Source organism: Centruroides vittatus, unplaced genomic scaffold (genome assembly GCF_030686945.1).
Source record: "Centruroides vittatus isolate TY-2023 unplaced genomic scaffold, ASM3068694v2 contig_484, whole genome shotgun sequence".
In the NCBI taxonomy this organism is placed as follows: Eukaryota; Metazoa; Arthropoda; class Arachnida; order Scorpiones; family Buthidae; genus Centruroides; species Centruroides vittatus.
This window is the reverse complement of record NW_027122274.1, coordinates 1,357,789-1,380,031: the sequence shown is the minus strand read 5'-3', so window position 1 is coordinate 1,380,031 and position 22,243 is coordinate 1,357,789. Positions and strand designations below refer to the sequence as shown.

Here is a 22,243-nt window from a genome sequence, read left to right as displayed (position 1 = left end):
ATATATTGATAGTATTCGAACATTTTAAAAATTAATTTCATAATTTAAATATATAGATTAAAAAAGCTGGCAGAAAAGATGAACATTGCTTTTTTTAAAAAAAGCAAAAGCATATTCAATTAACATTTTCAGCTAACTGAAAAAGTTTATTTTTCATGTAACAATTAAATAACTTAAGAGATTTTGTAATTGTATAATAAGTAACTCAGTCAAGTTTCACAACAAACTTTTATTTAATTTACAAATTAGTATATTAAAACAATTCAAATCTTAAATAATAGACTAGAAGAGTAAATACATTGGTTATACATTTCTGTAAAGACTATGTAACTTGCATACTTAAGGGAAAAAGTTATATAAATAGATCTTGGCACAAATTTTCATTTCTGAATAATAATAAAAAACACACAAAACTGTTCAAATTGATTTTTTTAAAATTTCAGATTATATACATTTATTGTCTAAAATTTAATTTTCAAATATTATATATAATTAATAATTTTCCAAATATGCTCTTGACTGTTATGTTTTAAGCTAGTTAAAATACAATAAAGATTTAGTAGATGAACATTTTACATGTTAGAAACAAACATTTATATATTTAATATAAAAATTTTTACTATTAAAAAATTGTTTTTACAAAAAAAGGCACAATTTTATAATTTTTTAAATAAAAAGTATTCAACCTTAATAATAAATAAAAATAACTGCCACTTCAATGGAAATTAAACTATCTATTTTATAATTAGGTATTAACATTGTGATCATGTAGAATGCTTCAAAAGTTAAAAATTCATACAATTGCCATTTAATTAACAGTAAAAATTTAATAATAATACATTTTAAATGGACTTGTAACAAAACTGAGAATGATCTTTCTCTTCAATTGTAAGTAATTTTTGTATTGGTAAAAAAAGTTGTTTTATATGACTTATTCTTATCACAAAAACACTTAAAATTTATGTTTTATTGGGCATCACTTAAACATTTACTTCTAGAAAATTGATACTTTTTAATTTTTTAGAATAAGTCGTTTTTTCAAAATAAATAAGCTAATCAAATTAAATAACATCAAAAATGAATAGTACAAACTTGACTAGATATTTTTAAGTTTAAATCTGCATCAAAATATTTTTAAGTTTTTTCAATATATATACATATACAGAAGTTATATATATAATATAACTTTTGATATAAATGATAAATACAAACATCATTTCATTTTCACATTCAATATACTTTTATGATTATTGCACCATCTTATCTGTCTATTTTCAAATTGAAAAATGTTACTTGTATTAATAAATTTAAATTCATTTTTAGGAAATTTGAAAACAAAAATATTTAAAATATTTGTATCAAAATATTTAAATGTGTATCTTTACACAAATGCATATTTCTATTGATTAGTTGAGCAAGTTTTTTGGTGATAAATTAAATACTTCCATGAATTGTATTTACAGATTTTCCAGATTTCCGTAACCTAAGATTTGCAGAAATTTCAGCAATGTTGTTTGCATTGTTCTGTTCAAACTTGATTAAGTACTCACTTCCATTTTCTGATATTTCTTGATTATTTTGCAGTTTTGCACACAGAAAGAAATTCCATATTGTCCACAGTACAACAAGCATAATACCCAAAAGCCACGAATATGCAACATATGAAGGAAGAGGCTTTGTTATTGTATTCCAATCAAATTTTGCAATAACAAGAAATTCTGTAATAACAACAGCCAGCATCACCCAAGACTGTCGGCCAAACTTCTTGCATTCCCTAGACAAAACAGAAATCTGATTTAAACTAAGTTATTTAGTAGTTAATAATTAAGAAAACATGTGATTCTCATAAATTAATAAAAAATTTAACAAGCTCTTAGACATTTTGTTTCTCTTAGCCTGAGTGTTTGTTTTATTTATTTTTTTTAGTTTCGTATAAGAACTAATTAACATTGAATGAGTTTGGGGACTACTCTATACATCTTATGCTATCAAAATGTTCCCGCAATCACCCTAGAAAAACACATTACACACTGAAAATTCCCATCTAGATAGAAGTGCAACATAGTGAGGTGTATGGTACATGTATCAGGATATGCTGGGAGATCACTAGTTACATGGCAGTCTATACACTCCAGGGGTTCAAGTTCAAATTAGTAAAAAGTTCACCAGACCATACAACTACCATCACCAGCCTGAACAGGGCTCATCATGGATGCAGGATCATTGCTTCATGTTATTAGTGCCATACTTGCACATAAATCATCATCACGATGCAGCAGAAACCTAACTCATCAGTAAAACACATCTTTTTCCAATTCTCAATTTTCATAGATACCAGTCATCCTGATGATGTAGTGGGTATCTAATAAGATGCCTGCTGTTAAACTCCACACTTGCAAGCATATATTGCATTGTCATTTGAGAGAGTGGTGTTGCACTTTTACAGTTTTATTCGTGCACACTAATGCTTTGATTAGTCTTTATGAACAACCTCATTCTACCTTATCCTATCCAGACACCTTCCATTGCCCTCCACAATTCTGTAAGAGCTGACTTCATCACAGCTGCAGCACTCTCTGAGCACTTTCACTGCACTTGTTCTGCTGCAACCAACAAGTTAGTTTTCAAAATTGAGGTACCTGCTGCACTAGCACCAGTGATCATACCTTCTTGAAAAGGTGATAAAGCCTTGCCACCACCTTGCCATTATTCAAATGATAATATGACTTGTCAATAGGACTGAAGAGGGGCATTAAGCCCATAATGCATATCCTTTTAAATTAGAGAAAATAAACCTAGTTTTTCCATCAAAAAGAGAGAGTTCCTGTGTGATTTGTCTCAACAGCAACCTTGTGCTAATTCTAAAGGAAATACAACTAATTAAGAGAACAGTAAGCAATCAAGTACTTGTCAAAAAGTATTTACTCAATACAATGGAATGAGAATAATTATGCAAAAATGTTACACCTTACTGCTTTAGGATCAAACCATTTAGTTACAGTGAATGTTTACTGAAGTGAAAATGCACTTCAGTACATGTTTTAAAGCTCAAAGCTTAGTATATTATTTCATGTACTAAATGAAAAATAAACATGTAATTAACTTTGAATTAATTGATGTTTTATTTGATGAGTAAGTAGTTTAATTTAAACTTTATATCTTACATGTTTTCAAATGATTCACAAACAAAATCTATATTTTAAAACAGAACTGAGCCATCTTGGGATTCTACATTTAAAAAAAATAGTTTTTAAATTCTGCTGGTTTAAACTTGGACAAAACAAACTGTTTTGTCCAAGTTTAAAAAGCTAATTTTCAGATTTAAGAACAAAACTGTCTGATATTAAAATTTACAAAATTTCTATTCTTCTTGAAAAGTTATACTTCAAAGAAATTGAGCCCAATCAACTTTAATAAAAAAGTAATATTAGAAATTTTACAATTACAGTAGAGCATCGATTAGCCAACTCAATTGGGAACTGGGGTCAGTCGGATAACTGTAAAAATGGATAACCGAAAAGTATGAAAAAATACATTATTAGTATAGTATATTAGTATATCCCATGTAATTTGTATATTAGTACTGTATATTGCTACTTTCGCGTTGAATTTTCATCGATTTTAAGCCTAACAAAATTTTTTTTTTTAATAATAACTGTCGCTACTGTATCGTTAAAAATTATTTCTTTATTTTGCACAAAATAAATACTGGCCTCCCATTCATGGTCGAGCCAGTGTTGCCAGCTAAAACATGCAAAAATTTAACAAAAATAATATTAAAGTAGCCGAGACATAGCCAAATATTGTAGCACCACACCACTAGTGGACATTTGAATTTGCCGACTAGAACATGGTCGGTTAACCGATGTGACGGTTGATCGGGGGTCGGATAATCGATGCTCTGCTGTAGTTCAATATATTCAAAAAATTCAGAATTATTTATATATAAGTCAGTTAATGAATTTATTGTGCAATTAAGTAACCTATCATTAGAATTAAATTTTCTAACAAAACTGATAAACTGGGATATGTTCTTAAAAAATTAAAAATGCTTACACATCATCCAGGTACTGAAATGTTTCTCTGACAGCCACTGCACCAGCCAAAACCATCAAGATAAGACGAGCCAAGTTCAAAAAATGTGGAGGTTCTAGCCATAATACAAATTTAAGATAGAATGTGTTCAACTCAGCTACCAGCAACTTGGAAAAAATTTTTAAATGATTGAAAAAATTATTTAAAACAAATCTCTACAAATACAAATCAACATCTTACTATAAATATTATCCCAAGAACAGAAAGCCATCTTGTAAGACTTGAGGTAGGTTTCCAGTCAAATTCAATCCAGCTGTGTGGTCCAAATTGAGCAGCAATTCGCTTGAGTTTTCCCTGATAAGTGGGAATATCCCAGAGACTCCTCCAATGATATGGTTTCATAGATAAATATTTCAATGTCTTTAATCCTAGATATATGCCTAATCCATTACAAACAAGAGCATCCATAATCCACTATTTCAAAATAAAAGAAACACTTTTAGTTATTTGTGCAATGGGTTTTACTTTGTCTATTTACAATTTTAATGTTTAAAAAAAATTTAACTTGTTTATATTAATTATTCTAATAAGCAAAGTTTGAAAGTTGAGATTCATTATTTGCACAGGAGATAGTTTCACAGGATAAATAAAAAGGATTTATTTCACATTGAAGAATCCTTTTGTATAGTGAATAAAGTACTTTAACTGAGGAAGATTTTCTTACTAAAAAAGTGAAAGTTTAAAATAAGTACAAATTTGAATGATTGCATTCAGATGATGATTTAAAGAAAATAAAATATTTTTGTAATATTAACATTTTTTAAAAATATGTTGCAGTTAATCTATATTTTCTGCAGGTGAGGAATGACATAATTCTGCACTGTTTCAAGTTTTAAGGTAGAAATGTTGCATGCACTGTTAGTCTTAATATACAAGTGGATGGCTTCTGCCAGGAGTAATATCTTGTAATTTTTTGAACTGAACAATAACTTCATCTTGTCACACTATGGTTCATAACTGAAACAAGGAAAAATTTTACCCAGCAGATAGACATTCCAATGGATTCATCCTTATTGACAATCTTAGTGGAAATGGTTATGAGAAACATACATCAAACGAAACCCAATAGCATAAGCAAATACACCAACAACTACCGTAAATGATCGGGCTAAATTTTGGATAAATGATTATAGATTAGAACTAATTATAGATTATTCCGGGTAGCATAACTGGCAACACGTCCACACAGTAACTGGGAGTTGCAGGTTCGAGTCCTGCTTCAGGCTGATTCTTTTCTTCCAGTTTAATCTAAATTAATTAATTAAATATTATACTACTTTCACTCAGACTCTATTAAACTGTAATACAAACAACACCTTAATGCTGAGAATCTTTAATTTTAATGATAAACAAACGTTTTCGGCTCATTCCATGAGCCATCGTCAGGCTAACTACATTCGAATACTATTTCGAACAAGCAGTTCAAATAAATAGAACTCACGTGCGTTGCTAAACTACGCAAACATAAATGATATAAACAACATAGATAATAAAATAAAATATGCCAATGGTACACGTATACATTGTAAAATCTATAGTTCCGTAGGCAATCCTTTTCTCCTAGTTAATGCCTTCCTGTGAATTTTTTAATTAGAAACTTCCAAGCTGACGGCAAAATCGTCGCATCCTTGTAATTTATGCATTTGTTGGTTAAGCTGGACTTATAAATTTCACATTTTTCGGTTGTAGCTGCCAGTGTCGGTGAATGTATCGGTGTTATGATCCTGGCCTCCTTCCATTTAACAACGGACCCCTCAGCTTGCACCATTTTTGCCAACGTTGTTGTGCATTTACTTTTTGCCACGTCATATCTGTGTTCCTTAATCCTTTTACTTAGGCTTCTCGTCGTGACCCCGATGTATTCTTTATCAATCCTTAATTGGTCGTTGCTGTACGGTATCGAGTACACGCCTGGTTGCTCATTACATTTAATTCCATCCTTGTCATTCCTTAATAATTTATAAATCAAGGGAGCTTTTTGTACACAATAGTGCTGTTCCTGCGGCCCGCAATACCCTCAATAACCGAGGATAGTAGTTTATTATAAGTGAATTTCGTGATACCATTTGTCAGATCTCTTTTATTCTTGCTTTCTATAGGATTCTTGTAAGCGGCAATCAAACGCTCAACCGTTCTTGGACCAAATCCCAACATCCTAGCTACCTGCCTAATTCTATCCAGCTCACGCATCGTATCCATTATGTTAGAGCAATACTGAAACGCTCTTCTAATTAAAGCTCTAAACGCTGATAGCTTATAATTAATAGGATCATTCGATGTTGACGGTATATATAGCGGGTCGTGTGTCGGTTTGATATAAACTTTCGTGTTTATTGATCCGTTCTTAAATGTAATACCAATGTCCAAAAAATGCAATTCGTCGCTACTGACTTGCTCTAAGTTTAGCTTCAGGCCATGATCGTTGGAATTCATGTCACTTAAGAATTGTTGTATTCTTGCGTGGTTCCTCCATATAACAAGCACATTGTCCACATACCTTTTGTACATGACTATGTCCTCTTTGAAGTTGATAAGCGTGATGCGCTCCATTTTTCTTACCACCAACTTGCAAAGCTCATAACACCAATACAGTCACCGACACTGGCAGCTACAACCGAAAAATGTGAAATTTATAAGTCCAGCTTAACCAACAAATGCATAAATTACAAGGATGCGACGATTTTGCTGTCAGCTTGGAAGTTTCTAATTAAAAAATTCACAGGAAGGCATTAACTAGGAGAAAAGGATTGCCTACGGAACTATAGATTTTACAATGTATACGTGTACCATTGGCTATTTTATTTTATTTTATTATCTATGTTATTTATATCATTTATGTTTGCGTAGTTTAGCAACGCATGTGAGTTCTATTTATTTGAACTGCTTTTTCGAAATAGTATTCGAATGTAGTTAGCCTGACGATGGCTCATGGAATGAGCCAAAAACGTTTGTTTATCATTAAAATTAAAGGTTCTCAGCATTAAGGTGTTGTTTGTATTACAGTTAAATATTATAATTATTAATTTTAATAAGAGATGGTGCCTAACACCTAACTCTAATGCCAAATTTATTTCTAATCTATAATCATTTATCCAAAATTTCGCCCAATCATTTACAGCAGTTGTTGGTGTATTTGCTTAATGGTTATGAGATAATGAGAGGAAACTACAGTCAAGTCCGCATAAGTCGACACCCGGCTAACTCGACACCATCGGTTAAGTAGTCATTTTCTGTGGTCCCGGCCGACTTACATAGGCATTAACGTTAAAAAACTCCAGTTTACTCGACACCGTTTAACTCGTCACCACTGGATAAGTCGACATACTTTTGCTGTCCCACACTCTGATAAGTTGTCACCCCCTTTCTGAAAAAAAAAAAAAAAAAATGAATTCCCTCCGCACGTGTGGTGCAAACTCATTTTTTTTTCATGAGGGGGAGTCGATTTATTTATTAATATATAATTAATATATTTAATAATATTATTAATATATATAATATATAATATATATATATAATATAATATATATTAATATATATAATATATATATATATATATATATATATATATATACACATATTAATAAAAATGCCTTAACATTTTATGTATTTTTATGTATAAAATAATAACAGATAAACAAAAAGAAAATATACAATCTACATCAACGTCACACCAGAATCCAATTTTGCATTTTCTCATGCCAGAGGCATTAAGAATCCTTAGACGTTACTTGCTAACAATTGACAATTGCAAAGATGATGTTTTAAAAGCGTTCGTGATCGCTGAAAAAGAAAGTCAAGACAGTTAAGTGCTCAAAACAAATAACACTAAACGAATTTTTCAGTTTTTCATCTACAGAGCAATTGTAGATGGAAGACACAGTGTATTGTATGCCTATACTACTGTATAACGCACTACTGCATTTTATTAATTGTAGTTTTGTGGTTTTTTCCAACTTCACTTTAGTCGTCACATCGGATAACTCGACACATTTCCACTTCCCCTTGGGGTGTCGACTTATGCAGAGTCGACTGTATTTAGTAGATCATTTATAATTCCATATCTCATATTCTGATACAGGTATGTGTTAATAGATTGGCAACATGAAAGGGCTGATTTCATTATATTTTAAAATCATATCAACAATATTTTTTCATCTATAAATGTTACACGAGATGCAGTGGCGTGCCGTCATTGGAAGCAGTGGAAGCGTTGCTTCCCTTGTATTTTCTAAAAAATAAATACATAGTGCATGATTATTTTCATATAATTAAAATTAATATTTTATTATAACTGCATTATGTATCTTATTACAAATTTCTATACTACACGTGAAAAAAATGATAAGATTGCTATTGTGTATTCGAATATTAGTGGCAGAATGGAAGTGCTGTATTGTCAGCTTCCAAACAGCCAGATTATACTCATTCGCACATGTGGTTTACAGAGCACCAACCTCACCCGGTTTAGCTGGTGGACCAAAAATTCCGTCTGCACCGCCAGTGCACTATTTTTCAAGCAGAGATGTGGGCCATCAGCAAAGCTGTGGAGCACATCAGCACTAATTATAACAATATGCATGTCTCTATCTTCACCGACTCACTATCTGCACTCAACCTCTTCACTAGCAGAAACCAACATCCAACTGCAGAAAAAATCAGAAGGGACTTACATGCTTCCAGATGCACTTTTGATGTTAACTGAATCAGAGCACACCAGGGTGAGCAGGGAAATGAGAGAGCAGATACTCTGGCCAAGGAGGCTGCCACAGACAAATCCCTCTCCATTTCGTATTGCAAACTGAGTCAACGCACACTCCGCGACTTTCTGCGTAAAGAGACTCTTACTCTCTGGCAGCAAAGCTGCCTAAAGCTTTACACTCAAACCTGTTTTTGTGCGATTTTTTTATTTGTGCGATTTGTTTTGTGTGATTTTTTGTGCGCGATATATGAATTTCAATCAAATTGGTATACTGCACAAAAATAATTGCACAAAACACATTGCATGTATAAAAAAATCGCACAAAAAAAGACCACACAAAAACAGGTTTGAGTGTATTCCTAACCTCGAGACATTCCTGCAAAATAATTGGTACACCCACAACTACTATAATTCTCAAGTATTCACAAATCACAGAAGGTATGCTGCATATCTGGTCAGGTTTGCCCACGGCACATCACCACTGTGCCCGACTTGCAATGTTGGGGATGGTGCTCTACACTACCTAAATGACTGCATGATATTGGATCAGCACAGACTCGAGTTACAACTCTTACTTCGGGAGCAGGGGGTGGCTAGTGATTCAGAATGTAATTGTGATATTAAAAATACATTTAGAGAAATCTACGGTTTTTACTGGCTTATCGAACAAACAATACGAATGGAACCAAGATCATCACTGATGCACAATTAACGGATTGCCCCTGGAAGTCGGCTTCTCACAGAAAACAGCTTCCCTATCATCAAATGTGGCATTGCTTTATTTATTTATATCATATCATAACAGTATATTCAAGCTTTTGTGATTATTATGTATAATCACAAAAACAATTTACCTTCTATATTTCTTATCAAAGGATCCTACAGTTTAACAGAATTGTCAAAGCAGCATTCACATATCACACGAAGAGAATACAATTATTCTTCATTTGAGTCTGTATTATAGTTAGAGTTAGAAATTATTCAAACTTTATGAATAATGGTGGTTTTCTATATCAAAATTTAAATATTTAGACAAAATTAAGTATCAAATATTTCTTCCAACTACTTTAGTACTAGATTGAAAATTGCATTTTACTTCCATCCCAATACCATTTTCAGGAAAAATGACACACAATTTATTAAAATTATGTAATAATCTCCCTTTCCATTTACCAATAACATTGCAGACAACCTTATGTAGACAATGTTACAATGATAGTAGCAGATAGGAAAACAAGGAGAGAGCAGGTGTATATGACATACTGCTGGAAAAATCTAGTAGATCTTTGCTATATATCAGAGTAACAGAGTGAAATTTAATCTACTGCATTGCAGACCATCAAAGTGATGTAAAATACAAGAGAAAAAGAACAACAATAGCCATCCTAACCTCAGGATAATTATGAACCATAGTGCAACAAGATAAAGTCATTGTTCGGTCCAAGAAATTACAAGATATTATTCTTGGCAAAAGCCATCTACTCATATATCAAGACTAACAGTGCATGTAACATTTCTACCTTAAAACTTGAAACAGTGTGGAATTATGTCATTCTTCACCTGCAGAAAATTAACTGTAAATTAACATTAACATTTTAAAAAAATATTTCAATTACCAAAATATTTTGTTTATTTACATTTAATCTTTAATTTGTCGTCTGAATGCAATCATTCAAATTTTCTTTTATTTTGAATTTAAACTGAGGAAGTTTTTCTTGTTTAAATAAGCAAAAGTACTTTTGAAGAATTTCAATCCTTTCACTTAATGGGATAATGTAAAGTAAATCCTTTTCATTGAACTTTTCTCATGAGATAAACCCATCCTGAAAAATAGAAAAAAAAGTTAATAAAAATCCATCTTGTAATACTGATTGAATTACGTTTATGATCATTTGGAGGCAATATTAATTTCCCCTTTTTCTCCTTATTTACTGCTTATTTACTTGCTGAGCAGTTTTTGATATTTTTCTTTTTTGCATTTGCACAAAATACTCATTTATAAGTAGAAATAGAAAAATAAACTATGTTATTAAAACTTTAATAATTTTTATCAATGGTTTTCTGTTTTGATATTTAAATACCTTCGATATAAAATGGGGTTTGATATTATCAAATAATCAACTGTCAATATATTTTCCAATATCGAAGTCAGGAAAATAAATACTGACAAATATCATTATTGACATTCACTATTACTGGTATCAGAAATTAACATCAAAATGTATAAATTTAATTAATTTAATAATCCAATGCTAATGAACTTTAAAACTGTCAATGACTTTCATTTTAAATTTTAAATTTGATTCCAACATCAATAGTTAAATGATTTCTAACTGATCTCCTTGGATTTCTGCTCCTCTAACATTCAGATATTTACATTATGCTTTTGACTGGCTAACAAATTTCAACTGTAAGCACTTTTGAATTTTTAAATTCAAAAGTGCTTACAGTTGAAAGATTAATTTTCAATTTCTTGTTGTGATTGGTTAGAAAAAAATTCAACTGACTAATGGTGATTTTAAGAACAGCATAAAATAAGCAGTCTCCATTTGATATCTCTACTTTCCAGTGAAGTTCTGTGCTGTTTTATCATATTATAAGCAGTGTTTGAAAGATAAAAATTGAAGGTGTATTTATATCATTTTAGTGATATTTAATTAATTAATTAAGACATAATATATTATTACTCAATCCTAGAAAATAACCTGAGAGTACACACAATGTATCAAAGGTTCACACACTTTTAATTTTGAATTTTTTAAAATTAATTCCCTGTCCTTGCAGTGAAATTCTCAATATCCAATTATCATTACCTTCCAAGTACTTTTGCTCTTGTCAAAACATGTTTTTTACTTAATGATGGCTTCAAGTGCAATTAAAAGTTATTTGTGACACACACAATAGTGTCAGTGCATGGATTTTTAAGGGGATTTAGAAAATTAATGTTAATCATTTTGTCTAAAATGTAATTCACATTCAACCTTTTAAAAACCAGTAATAAAAATTTGAAAACAAACGTTTTCGACCGTTAACTCGGTCTTCATCAGGTTCTAACTATTGAGATTCAAAACTGTTCCAGAACGTATTCAAATTTTCGAATAGAACCGTTGCGCATTCTGTTACGTGTTACGTGTGGCGCAAAACACAACGAAATTACAATCCATATACAAACGAATTAAATGGAGCTATGGGGAACATCCCCTTCGTAACAAAACTTCCAAGCTTGAGAAATGTTACACGCATCTTTAGAATTGATGCAGGTTGTGTGCAGTCCAGCCTTGTATATTTCCAGACTTTCCAGGGATCGCAGATGGTCCAATCGGTGGGATATTTTAATCAATTCCGCGTTTTGCAGATCAGCACTTATGCCCAGGGTCGAGGCATAAGCAGAGAGGGTAGTGGTGCCTCTGTTGCGGTCGATATCATATTTATGCTCGCGTAGACGCTTGTCGAGTGACCGTTTCGTTGAACCGATGTATACAAGCTCTCTTTGGAATCTGCTATCCCATAATGGAACAGAGTATACCCCCGGTGCCATTCTTTTATCTACGATGTCCTTGGAATTGCGCATGAGGTCATATATAGTGTTACGTCTCTTGTAAGCGATCTTTTTGTTGGTGTATGCGGCAATTTCCCTGTAAATGGAGTCTAGGTGTTTATTATATTCAACTACTACAAGTGCTTGAGTGGTATTGGAGTCGTTAGTGCGTGTGTTGGTGTTGTCAGTACGATGCAAATGTGCAGACGCAAGGTTATGAACTAATGTACGGCTATAGCCGTGTCTTGTGGCTATGATCTGGATGCGCTCTAATTCAGATATGGTGTCCTCGATTCTGGAGTGGTGCGTGAAGGCTCTTTTCGTAAGGGCACGGAAGGCAGCTACCTTGTAAGAGAAGGGGTCCTCCGAAACGGCAGGGATGAATAATGGAGTGTAGCATGGTTTGTAATGGACTTTAGTGGATATTGTGTTGCCATCTATTTGCATATGGATGTCTAAGAAGTTTGCATTTGTGTTGCTTATTTGGTCAAGCTTGATGTGGAGTCCATATGGGTTGTTGTTCATTGCATCGATGAATCTATTTATATTGGGCTTAGTTTTCCATAAGATAAAGATATCATCGACGTACCTCCTATAAATATGTATATCTGAATTAAAGAGGGGTATGATTCTTTGTTCCAGTTTTCTAATGACCAACTCGCATAAATCGCCCGACAGCGGGCTGCCCATCGGAACACCACGTTTCTGCAGATATGTTTTGTCGTCGAAACGGAAAAAGGAAGTGTTGCACAGAATGTCGGCTAGTTCCAGGACTAGTTTACGGTGCGCTCCGTGCGATGTTAGTAAGAGATCTCTAATCGCGCAAAAGCACGGTTGGATTTTTATATCGACGGGTACAATGAAACGAAATCGAGAACAGTGATGTATGCACGGTCCGTTACGTTGAGGGGTCTCAATACGTCTAATAACAATCCGTGCATACATCACTGTTCTCGATTTCGTTTCATTGTACCCGTCGATAAAAATCCAACCGTGCTTTTGCGCGATTAGAGATCTCTTACTAACATCGCACGGAGCGCACCGTAAACTAGTCCTGGAACTAGCCGACATTCTGTGCAACACTTCCTTTTTCCGTTTCGACGACAAAACATATCTGCAGAAACGTGGTGTTCCGATGGGCAGCCCGCTGTCGGGCGATTTATGCGAGTTGGTCATTAGAAAACTGGAACAAAGAATCATACCCCTCTTTAATTCAGATATACATATTTATAGGAGGTACGTCGATGATATCTTTATCTTATGGAAAACTAAGCCCAATATAAATAGATTCATCGATGCAATGAACAACAACCCATATGGACTCCACATCAAGCTTGACCAAATAAGCAACACAAATGCAAACTTCTTAGACATCCATATGCAAATAGATGGCAACACAATATCCACTAAAGTCCATTACAAACCATGCTACACTCCATTATTCATCCCTGCCGTTTCGGAGGACCCCTTCTCTTACAAGGTAGCTGCCTTCCGTGCCCTTACGAAAAGAGCCTTCACGCACCACTCCAGAATCGAGGACACCATATCTGAATTAGAGCGCATCCAGATCATAGCCACAAGACACGGCTATAGCCGTACATTAGTTCATAACCTTGCATCTGCACATTTGCATCGTACTGACAACACCAACACACGCACTAACGACTCCAATACCACTCAAGCACTTGTAGTAGTTGGATATAATAAACACCTAGACTCCATTTACAGGGAAATTGCCACATACACCAACAAAAAGATCGCTTACAAGAGACGTAACACTATATATGACCTCATGCGCAATTCCAAGGACATCGTAGATAAAAGAATGGCACCGGGGGTATACTCTGTTCCATTATGGGATAGCAGATTCCAAAGAGAGCTTGTATACATCGGTTCAACGAAACGGTCGCTCGACAAGCGTCTACGCGAGCATAAATATGATATCGACCGCAACAGAGGCACCACTACCCTCTCTGCTTATGCCTCGACCCCGGGCATAAGTGCTGATCTGCAAAACGCGGAATTGATTAAAATATCCCACCGATTGGACCATCTGCAATCCCTGGAAAGTCTGGAAATATACAAGGCTGGACTGCACACAACCTGCATCAATTCTAAAGATGCGTGTAACATTTCTCAAGCTTGGAAGTTTTGTTACGAAGGGGATGTTCCCCATAGCTCCATTTAATTCGTTTGTATATGGATTGTAATTTCGTTGTGTTTTGCGCCACACGTATTACGCATGCCAACAGTAACACGAATGCGCAACGGTTCTATTCGAAAATTTGAATACGTTCTGGAACAGTTTTGAATCTCAATAGTTAGAACCTGATGAAGACCGAGTTAACGGTCGAAAACGTTTGTTTTCAAATTTTTATTACTGGTTTTTAAAAGGTTGAATGTGAATTATTTGCTCACACCAGTACAGAAGTCAAACCTCTAAAATGTAACTATGCTAATAGAAAAAACTCTTCTCACGGAGAATGGGTCGGATGTTGCCGCTAAAGTCAATAATCCAATGTGAAAGTTAGCACGTTGTTACAAAACAACCCAGCAAAAATGCAAGTCATTGCGCACCTGCAACTTGAAATAAAAACATCGGACGATCATGTGACTCATTTCTCACGCTAAGTGTATAAAAGTGCAAGCCACCAGAAGCTCAAGAGTTCGCACCTGGAAGTTATAATTGTGAATGTGCCATTTTTTCTCCCAGAACCCCACTGACCAAGCAAAAGGTGAAGACCCGGTAGGAAGACATAACGATGCCAGAACTTCCATACAGTATCACTGCCTATAGCTCACCACCCACATTCAAGGTAATTATCAGCAGACAGCAAACTCTCTCTCTCTCGAAAAATAGGCCTAGCTGGTAGAGAGTACTCTTGTAAAATATTTGACTATATAATCACATTTAGCTGCACATAACCTGTCTATGTATCAAACTTTGTGTAGCATCCTGTATCTCATAGTTAATAATATAATAAATGCATTGTTTATTTGTTAAACCTGTCTCCTGTCTATCCAAGGACACCTGCCAACTTGTTCAACCCCTTGCCACTCGTTATAAAGCCATCCGAAATGACAACGTAAGTGAGTTTTACGACTTGACATGTAAGTGGCAATTAGGGTATTGACCTTGTGCCCTGGTATTCTCACAATAGTGTGTACATAATGGCTTTGTCTAAGGATATATTCAGCCCAAACAATTCAGAGGATATAGAAATGGTTAGGATTATTATTTTGTGCAATACAAAGAGGCATTAAGAGGAATTGTATGATACTTGTAACACTGCTTTTGATTTTGTGTCAAATAATTCTAGTAAATAAAAAGTCAAATTTATCGAAAGTCAAAAGCTGAAATTTGTAGAAACAGAATAAAACAGTAATACTGAAATGTTACCATTTAAGTACTGTAATTTTTTCTAGTTTTTATTATTCCACTAATCTACCATGTGGGTTGTTTAAGATTTATTATACCTGAGACTAAAGGATTGAGACAGAAACTAACAATCTATTCTCATTTTTTTAAATTTTATTTTCTCTCCAAAATGCCTTAGATAATTGCAATGTTTTAAGGTCAAGTAAAAAAAATTATAACTGCATGTACTTCAACATGTACATACTCCATAAAATACAAAAATGAAAATAGATTGTTAGTTTCTGGTTTCAGTCCTTTAGTCTCAGATATTATAAGTCTTAAACAACCCACATGGTAGAGTAATGAAATAATAAAAAATAGTGAAGATTCTAGATTGGAAGCTTGAAAAACAATGATATTAATGCAATATTGATTACCTGTTATTGATTATTGCACAATAGCATTTATTAGATTTCATTTAAAAACATGTAAAAAATGTACTGTTGATTGATCACTTCTTCAGTTTCAGTAATTAAAGGTAAGACATTAAACACGAGTAATCTTTTTATGAAATATTTATGGTAATGCAGTAGACAATTTGAACTGAGCATAGAAAAAATAAACATTCTAACTCACAATGCATTTCTTCCTCTTTTGTATACAAATGTGTAGGACAGGTTGATAACCTTTCAGCGGTGTTATGCTGAACATCAGTTATAATATTATTCCGAGTGCCAACATGATTCTACCAAGTTTGTTATATATGTTATCAAAATTAGTCCAGTTATAACGGACTTCAAAAATGTGTAATTTTGAAGTTAAGTTGTTAATTGAATTATGTTCTTACATGAAAAGCACTTGCATAACACGTGGAGGGCGACACAGAGCAGGGACACATGCGCTATAATAGAAATATACAAACAAGAGATTTGTTTTTAATGTATCATACCCTTCGCTGAACTATGACTTCCATTTAAATGTGTAATTAATAATTAAAATATAATTTTTACTACATTTCTATTCAATCAGCCTGCCACTGAAAATTGTCCCGCATGCCGTAAGTTGCCAATCCCTGGTATATGATATACAATTTGAGCGGAAATGATAATTTATATATATAAATAAAAATAAAAGGTCATTACAGTAGAGCGTTGTTAATTGGAACATCGGTAATTGAAATGGCTGGAAATCGGAACGATTTTCAGTCGAACTGTGTCGTGCTGAATCGAACGTTTTTGATACTAAATTTACTTCTAAAGTATAATTTTCGTGTTTTTTATATTCTTCAATATATTTATTTTGTTTGTACAAAATAAAGAAATAATTTTTAACAATACGATAGCCTCGATTATTATTATAAAAATTTTTGTTAGGCTTAAAATCGACGAAAATTCAACACGAAGCGACACGCAACGGAGAAAAATTCAACAGGAAGCGATACGCAACAGAGAAAAATTTGAACATCAGACAGGTTAATATAATTTTTCGTACAAAGTCGGAAATTGGAACAAATGACTAATTGGAACAACCCCAGTCCCCAACTGACGCCAATTTTCGACGCTCTACTGTAATTAAAACAATGAAAATGATGGCTAGTGGTATTTTAATTAAACTATGTGTTTTTTTTTTTTTAATTGCTGGCTTGTCATCAAAGGACATTTAAATTAAATAACTACTGACTACAAAATCATGTAAAAACATTTTACATAACTACATGTTATGTAAAATGTTTTTATATAATTTTGTAGAGCCATAGCCTCTAATAAAAGGTCATCTCTGCAAAGGAAGACTGTTTTTGTTCCTGGTGACTGGACATAGTGGAAGTATGAAGACATTTTAGTTTCTTCTATGCATTTTAAATCATTTTTCATTTTCTCAGTATACCTCATTCAGTCACAACACACTTAATTTATTGCAGTACAGTGTGTAATATATGAAATAATTTATTTATTCTCCATTGTAATGTTATAACCTTTTTTCAACAGACTGCCAATCTCACTAAACTACCAAATTTATGATCAAACAAATGGTGGAGTCTTAACAAGGTTTGACTATACAGGCAGTCCTCTACTTACGAACATTCGAAGTTACGAACAAAGCCGACAGATGGTGGGTTAACATGAGCGAGAGGTAGGTGAGAGGCTCTTAGTTGAGTTTGGACTGTAGTCATGTCTCAATCGTGTGTGGTGTCATTTGTTTACTATTAAAGTGCAGTTGGTTATTTTTTACGTACAGTCAAGTTTATTTTTGAAGTTTTACGTTAAAAACATTTACAGTACATACATACGTACATTTATAGTTGTTTTAAATGAGTAATTTTAATATATAATGTACATACATGTGATTGATTTGAATTTATACTTCCCTTTAACAATCTTAATTCAACATTATTCAAGTAACCTAAATATTACATAATTGTAAAAACAATGTTGTATTTGAGTTTTTGCGCCAAACATCGTCTTTTCGAGTTACGAAATTTTCGACTTGCGAATGACCGCTATGAACGGATTAAGTTCATAAGTAGAGGACTTACTGTACATTAATAAAAATATTTTCTAACATAAGATTTTTCTTTTTTTCACATTATTATTTTTCTCTGTCATCACACTTTAAAGATCATTTTATCAATGGAGTAAGACAATTTCAGAAATTGTTTAGTTTTGCAAGTTTAATCCAAATCTGAATTAAACTTAGTATGTTCCTTTAAAAAATTTGACTTTCAGCCTGAATAGCACATTCCCCAGTCAGTACAAGAAGTTGGAGGGGGGGGAAAAAATCACCATTTGATAGAGTACAGTCAATTTACTTACCAAAATCTTTTTTAGTAAAATTTGCTTTCATTTTAAAAGGAGCATACAAGTGGTCTGTCACTCTATATAGATCAGTTTTTGTTAAATTGCTTAAAAATATATGTATTTTATGTAACATGATTTTCAGACTAAATACTAATGTAGATAATACTTTATCTATAAACAAATTTATATTTCTTGAAAAACCTCTACCTTTATATTAAACATAAAAAACTACAAATAAAAAAAAATTGTAGTTGTTGTATGCCTAATATAAATACTTGTAAATTAATAATCCTTGAACAATTTCAATTGAGATTTTTCTTATATTTAATAAATTGTTTTTATCTAATCTGCTAATATCTTTCTGATATAATACAAATGATAGATAATAAATATCATTAATTCTTATTCTTGTTTGTAATGTTTAATACAGATAATACATAAAAACCTAAAAAACTTACATGATCCCACCAACATTCACTGAAATTTGGCAATTGATGTTCTAATGTATATTCTAGAACTTCAAACATAATACTTGTTACCATACATAGCCACCAATCTCGCAACATCAAAGTCTGTTTATATAAATATATATTTTAAAAATATTGAAATTTATGATTATTGAATAAATAAAATTACCCACTTTAACCCACCATCCTATAAAATGTGTTGGTACAAATATGTCCAATTTATCCTATTTAGAACAAAAAAAAAAAACATACAAATTTCATTAAATATTTACTTTAACAATTTTAAAAATATACTTTAAATTTCTTACCCAAACATTATGAAAGGGATCTTGAGGCACATCTGGATCATAAATGAGACAATTTCCTCCATAATTTCGCTCTGCCAGTGGTTTCCCCAATTCTTTATCGATATGTTTCAACAACTTTCGAGCGTCATCTGCAGTCTGAAGTAAAAAGTAAGTGAATATACAAGCTTATGCCCATACAAAAATGTTTTCTCCAGGAAAAAAAAAAAAAAATACTAATTTTATGAAAATTTTATTTATTTTGAAAAATTAGGATGCAAACACAAACTTTTTCCAGAGAAAAATATTTAAAAACAATGGTAATATAGATAATATGAATACAGTGGGTGATCAGTTAATGAGCATAATCTGTTTCAAGACTTTGTTCGCTATCCGAATTGTTCGTTAACCTGTTAACCAATTGTCGATTTACCATAGGTTTGTATGGGAATTTGATTAAATCATTCTGGAGACCCCAAAAAATAAAAATATATACTTTCTTACTAGGTTTATTTATATGTAATATATAAAACTGTATATACTGTATATATATCAGGGGTGGGCAAGCAAGAGTTCAGTGGGAGCCGAAATATAGGTTTTGCAAAATGCAGGGGTGGGCAAGCAAGAGTTCAGTGGAGCCGAAATATAGGTTTTGCAAAATGCATGGGAGCCACAGTTCTGTACTATCATGGCAGATAGTATGGTAAGGCGTGTGATTTTATTATATAATATAAATATAATATAAAACAAATATTGAATTTTTTTAACAAACATATTTTCACAGAATTATAAAAATAAAATAGTAAAAACAATAAAAAACAGAAATTAACACTTTAAGCAAGAGCCACATGTGGCTCTCGGAGCCGCATTTGCCCATGCCTGATATATATATTATTATATCTCTTTCCTGCCAAAAACATTTAAAATTGTGTGTGACACCATTTGTTATGAGATTTCACTAAAAAATGTTTATATTATTAATTATTATAAAATTGCAAAAAGCTTAATTCTGAGGGTAGAAATGATTTTATAAAAAATTGTAAATGCTAATAATGAGTAAAATCTTTAAGTCCATCCCCCTCTATCTTCCCACCTCTTTGACCTTTAACCATGAAAATTTAACAGCATTAATCCCTAATAAACAAACCTCCCTGGAAATTTCAGATCTTTTTGACAAAAGGCACAAGAGTTATTGATTAAGCTTTAAGGTAGGTGAAAAAAATCATCCCCCCCACACAAACATCAATACAGAAAAAAACCTCAAACTTTTTTGAATTTCTCAACATTTCAAAGTCCCAAGTCCAAAAATCTTTGGAGTCATTTTTTAATTGATCACCACACTTCCTCTCTGTTATATATAACAGCTGAGAAAGTAAAATTGAAAAATGTATATATGCAGGTAACCCTTATATAAATGTACAACATAATTACAATATAAGATTTTATATGAAATCATCTGTTTATCTTATTCAAAAACAGTTAGAAATTTGTTTAGCACCATATAACAAACTTCAAAAACAACTGCAACAAAGCACTCATCAGATTCTCAATCTGATGAGTGATCGACAGATAAATCCAAAGAAGTTGAAAATTATAGTAATGTTTAAAAGATTTCAAATGATGAAGATATCTGGCCATTGGCAAATAAATCATATCAATGAAATATCATTTTGGAAGATGGTAGTGAAGACAACAAAATGATTTTTCTTTTGTGTGCAGTAAAATATTTTTATGTACAATTCTTCATTTTGTGAATTTTAATAAGTTTGTTATTGTTTTCTAATTCATGTTTTGTTAAGTGGAATTTTCTGAATTAAATAAACTTTTTTCTTACATGCTATATAAAATTTATATTTAGAAAACATCATTTAGGAATAAACATTACATAAAAAAGTGGGTTTGAGTCTGACATAATGTGATAATTTATAACACAACATTTTTATGGAACCCTTTCCATAAATGCACTAGTGTTAATCATGAACATAAATATTTACTGCATAGTAAATGGTTATTATTCTAATGTTTTTGATCTTAATTCACCTTTTATGGAACCTAACTACCATGTTACATGAAGGTTACCTATATATATAAAGTATTTATAAATATATATACAGTATATATACAATCTAATAAATCTAAAGCTGAAAGCCTCAGTCTATAATGTGACTGATAGGGTTATCACTGCTACAGACAGGTATTGACTGAAGTAACACAAACTCCATCCTGGAGCTTAGGCATCCTTCAGATATTTTCATAGTATGTAAGAAGTTCCAAAAATAGCAGTTTTTTGTAAATCAAATGTCAAAAAGTCTATTAAGTGAAGTTCTTCTAGTTAGTTCATCAGTCCAGGGGATATGGCATCCAAGGCCCGTATTACAATTGACTGTTGCTTTTGAGTTCCACAGTTGATAACACAACTGTGGAACTCAAAAGCAACAATTGCTAAATCTCTGTATTTATTCAGTTTTTCTTGCCCTTTTTCAACAATCCTTGATCTCCTGAGAATACAATGTATATTAAATAAACCTTTTCTTTTTCAGCTACTGTGATGCCAGGTGTATTATGATCCATGCATTTGTCAGTTTGTAGTCTAAAATCCCAAAGTATCTTGACTTGTTCATTTTCAATCACTTTCTCTACAATGCATTCATACTATACCAGTATCTTGCTACTTTGATAAGAGGAAGTAAAGACACACTGAGTGAGGCATTAACAGTTATTTACTTTCACTAGCACCTTTTCTAAAAATAGATAGGATGGAATCTCTTGTTTACAAGCAGTCGCAACAGCCAGCCTTATGCATTTTTGGCTCAAATAACAAACTGGGACATCCAACATTGGAGGGGGGTAAAGACACCCAGTTAGGACCGATATCATACCTGGTAGGGTTATGATTTTCCTCATTTTTCATACGACCATTGGTGTAGGGTCTTCATTAGGATTGTGATTGGGAAAGAAACTCATTGGTTCATAAATGTTTTCATACATTATTGGATTGAATTAGTGT

General features: G+C 32.4%; 1 protein-coding gene across 1 annotated transcript in view; it reads right to left on the bottom strand.

Moving 5' to 3' along the window:
• Positions 1–553: 553 nt before the first annotated feature.
• The window catches only part of LOC136977996 (phosphatidylserine synthase 2-like), a 57,088-nt gene continuing 35,398 nt past the window's right edge, over positions 554–22,243 (bottom strand). The window contains exons 5-10 of the mRNA XM_067273626.1: positions 19,261–19,395; positions 19,126–19,176; positions 18,944–19,057; positions 4,276–4,509; positions 4,057–4,202; positions 554–1,774 (exon numbers count right to left, since the gene is read on the bottom strand). Coding sequence (XP_067129727.1) covers positions 1,435–1,774; positions 4,057–4,202; positions 4,276–4,509; positions 18,944–19,057; positions 19,126–19,176; positions 19,261–19,395 — 1,020 coding nt within the window. The 3' untranslated portion in view covers positions 554–1,434. The remainder of the gene's footprint in view (positions 1,775–4,056; positions 4,203–4,275; positions 4,510–18,943; positions 19,058–19,125; positions 19,177–19,260; positions 19,396–22,243) is intronic.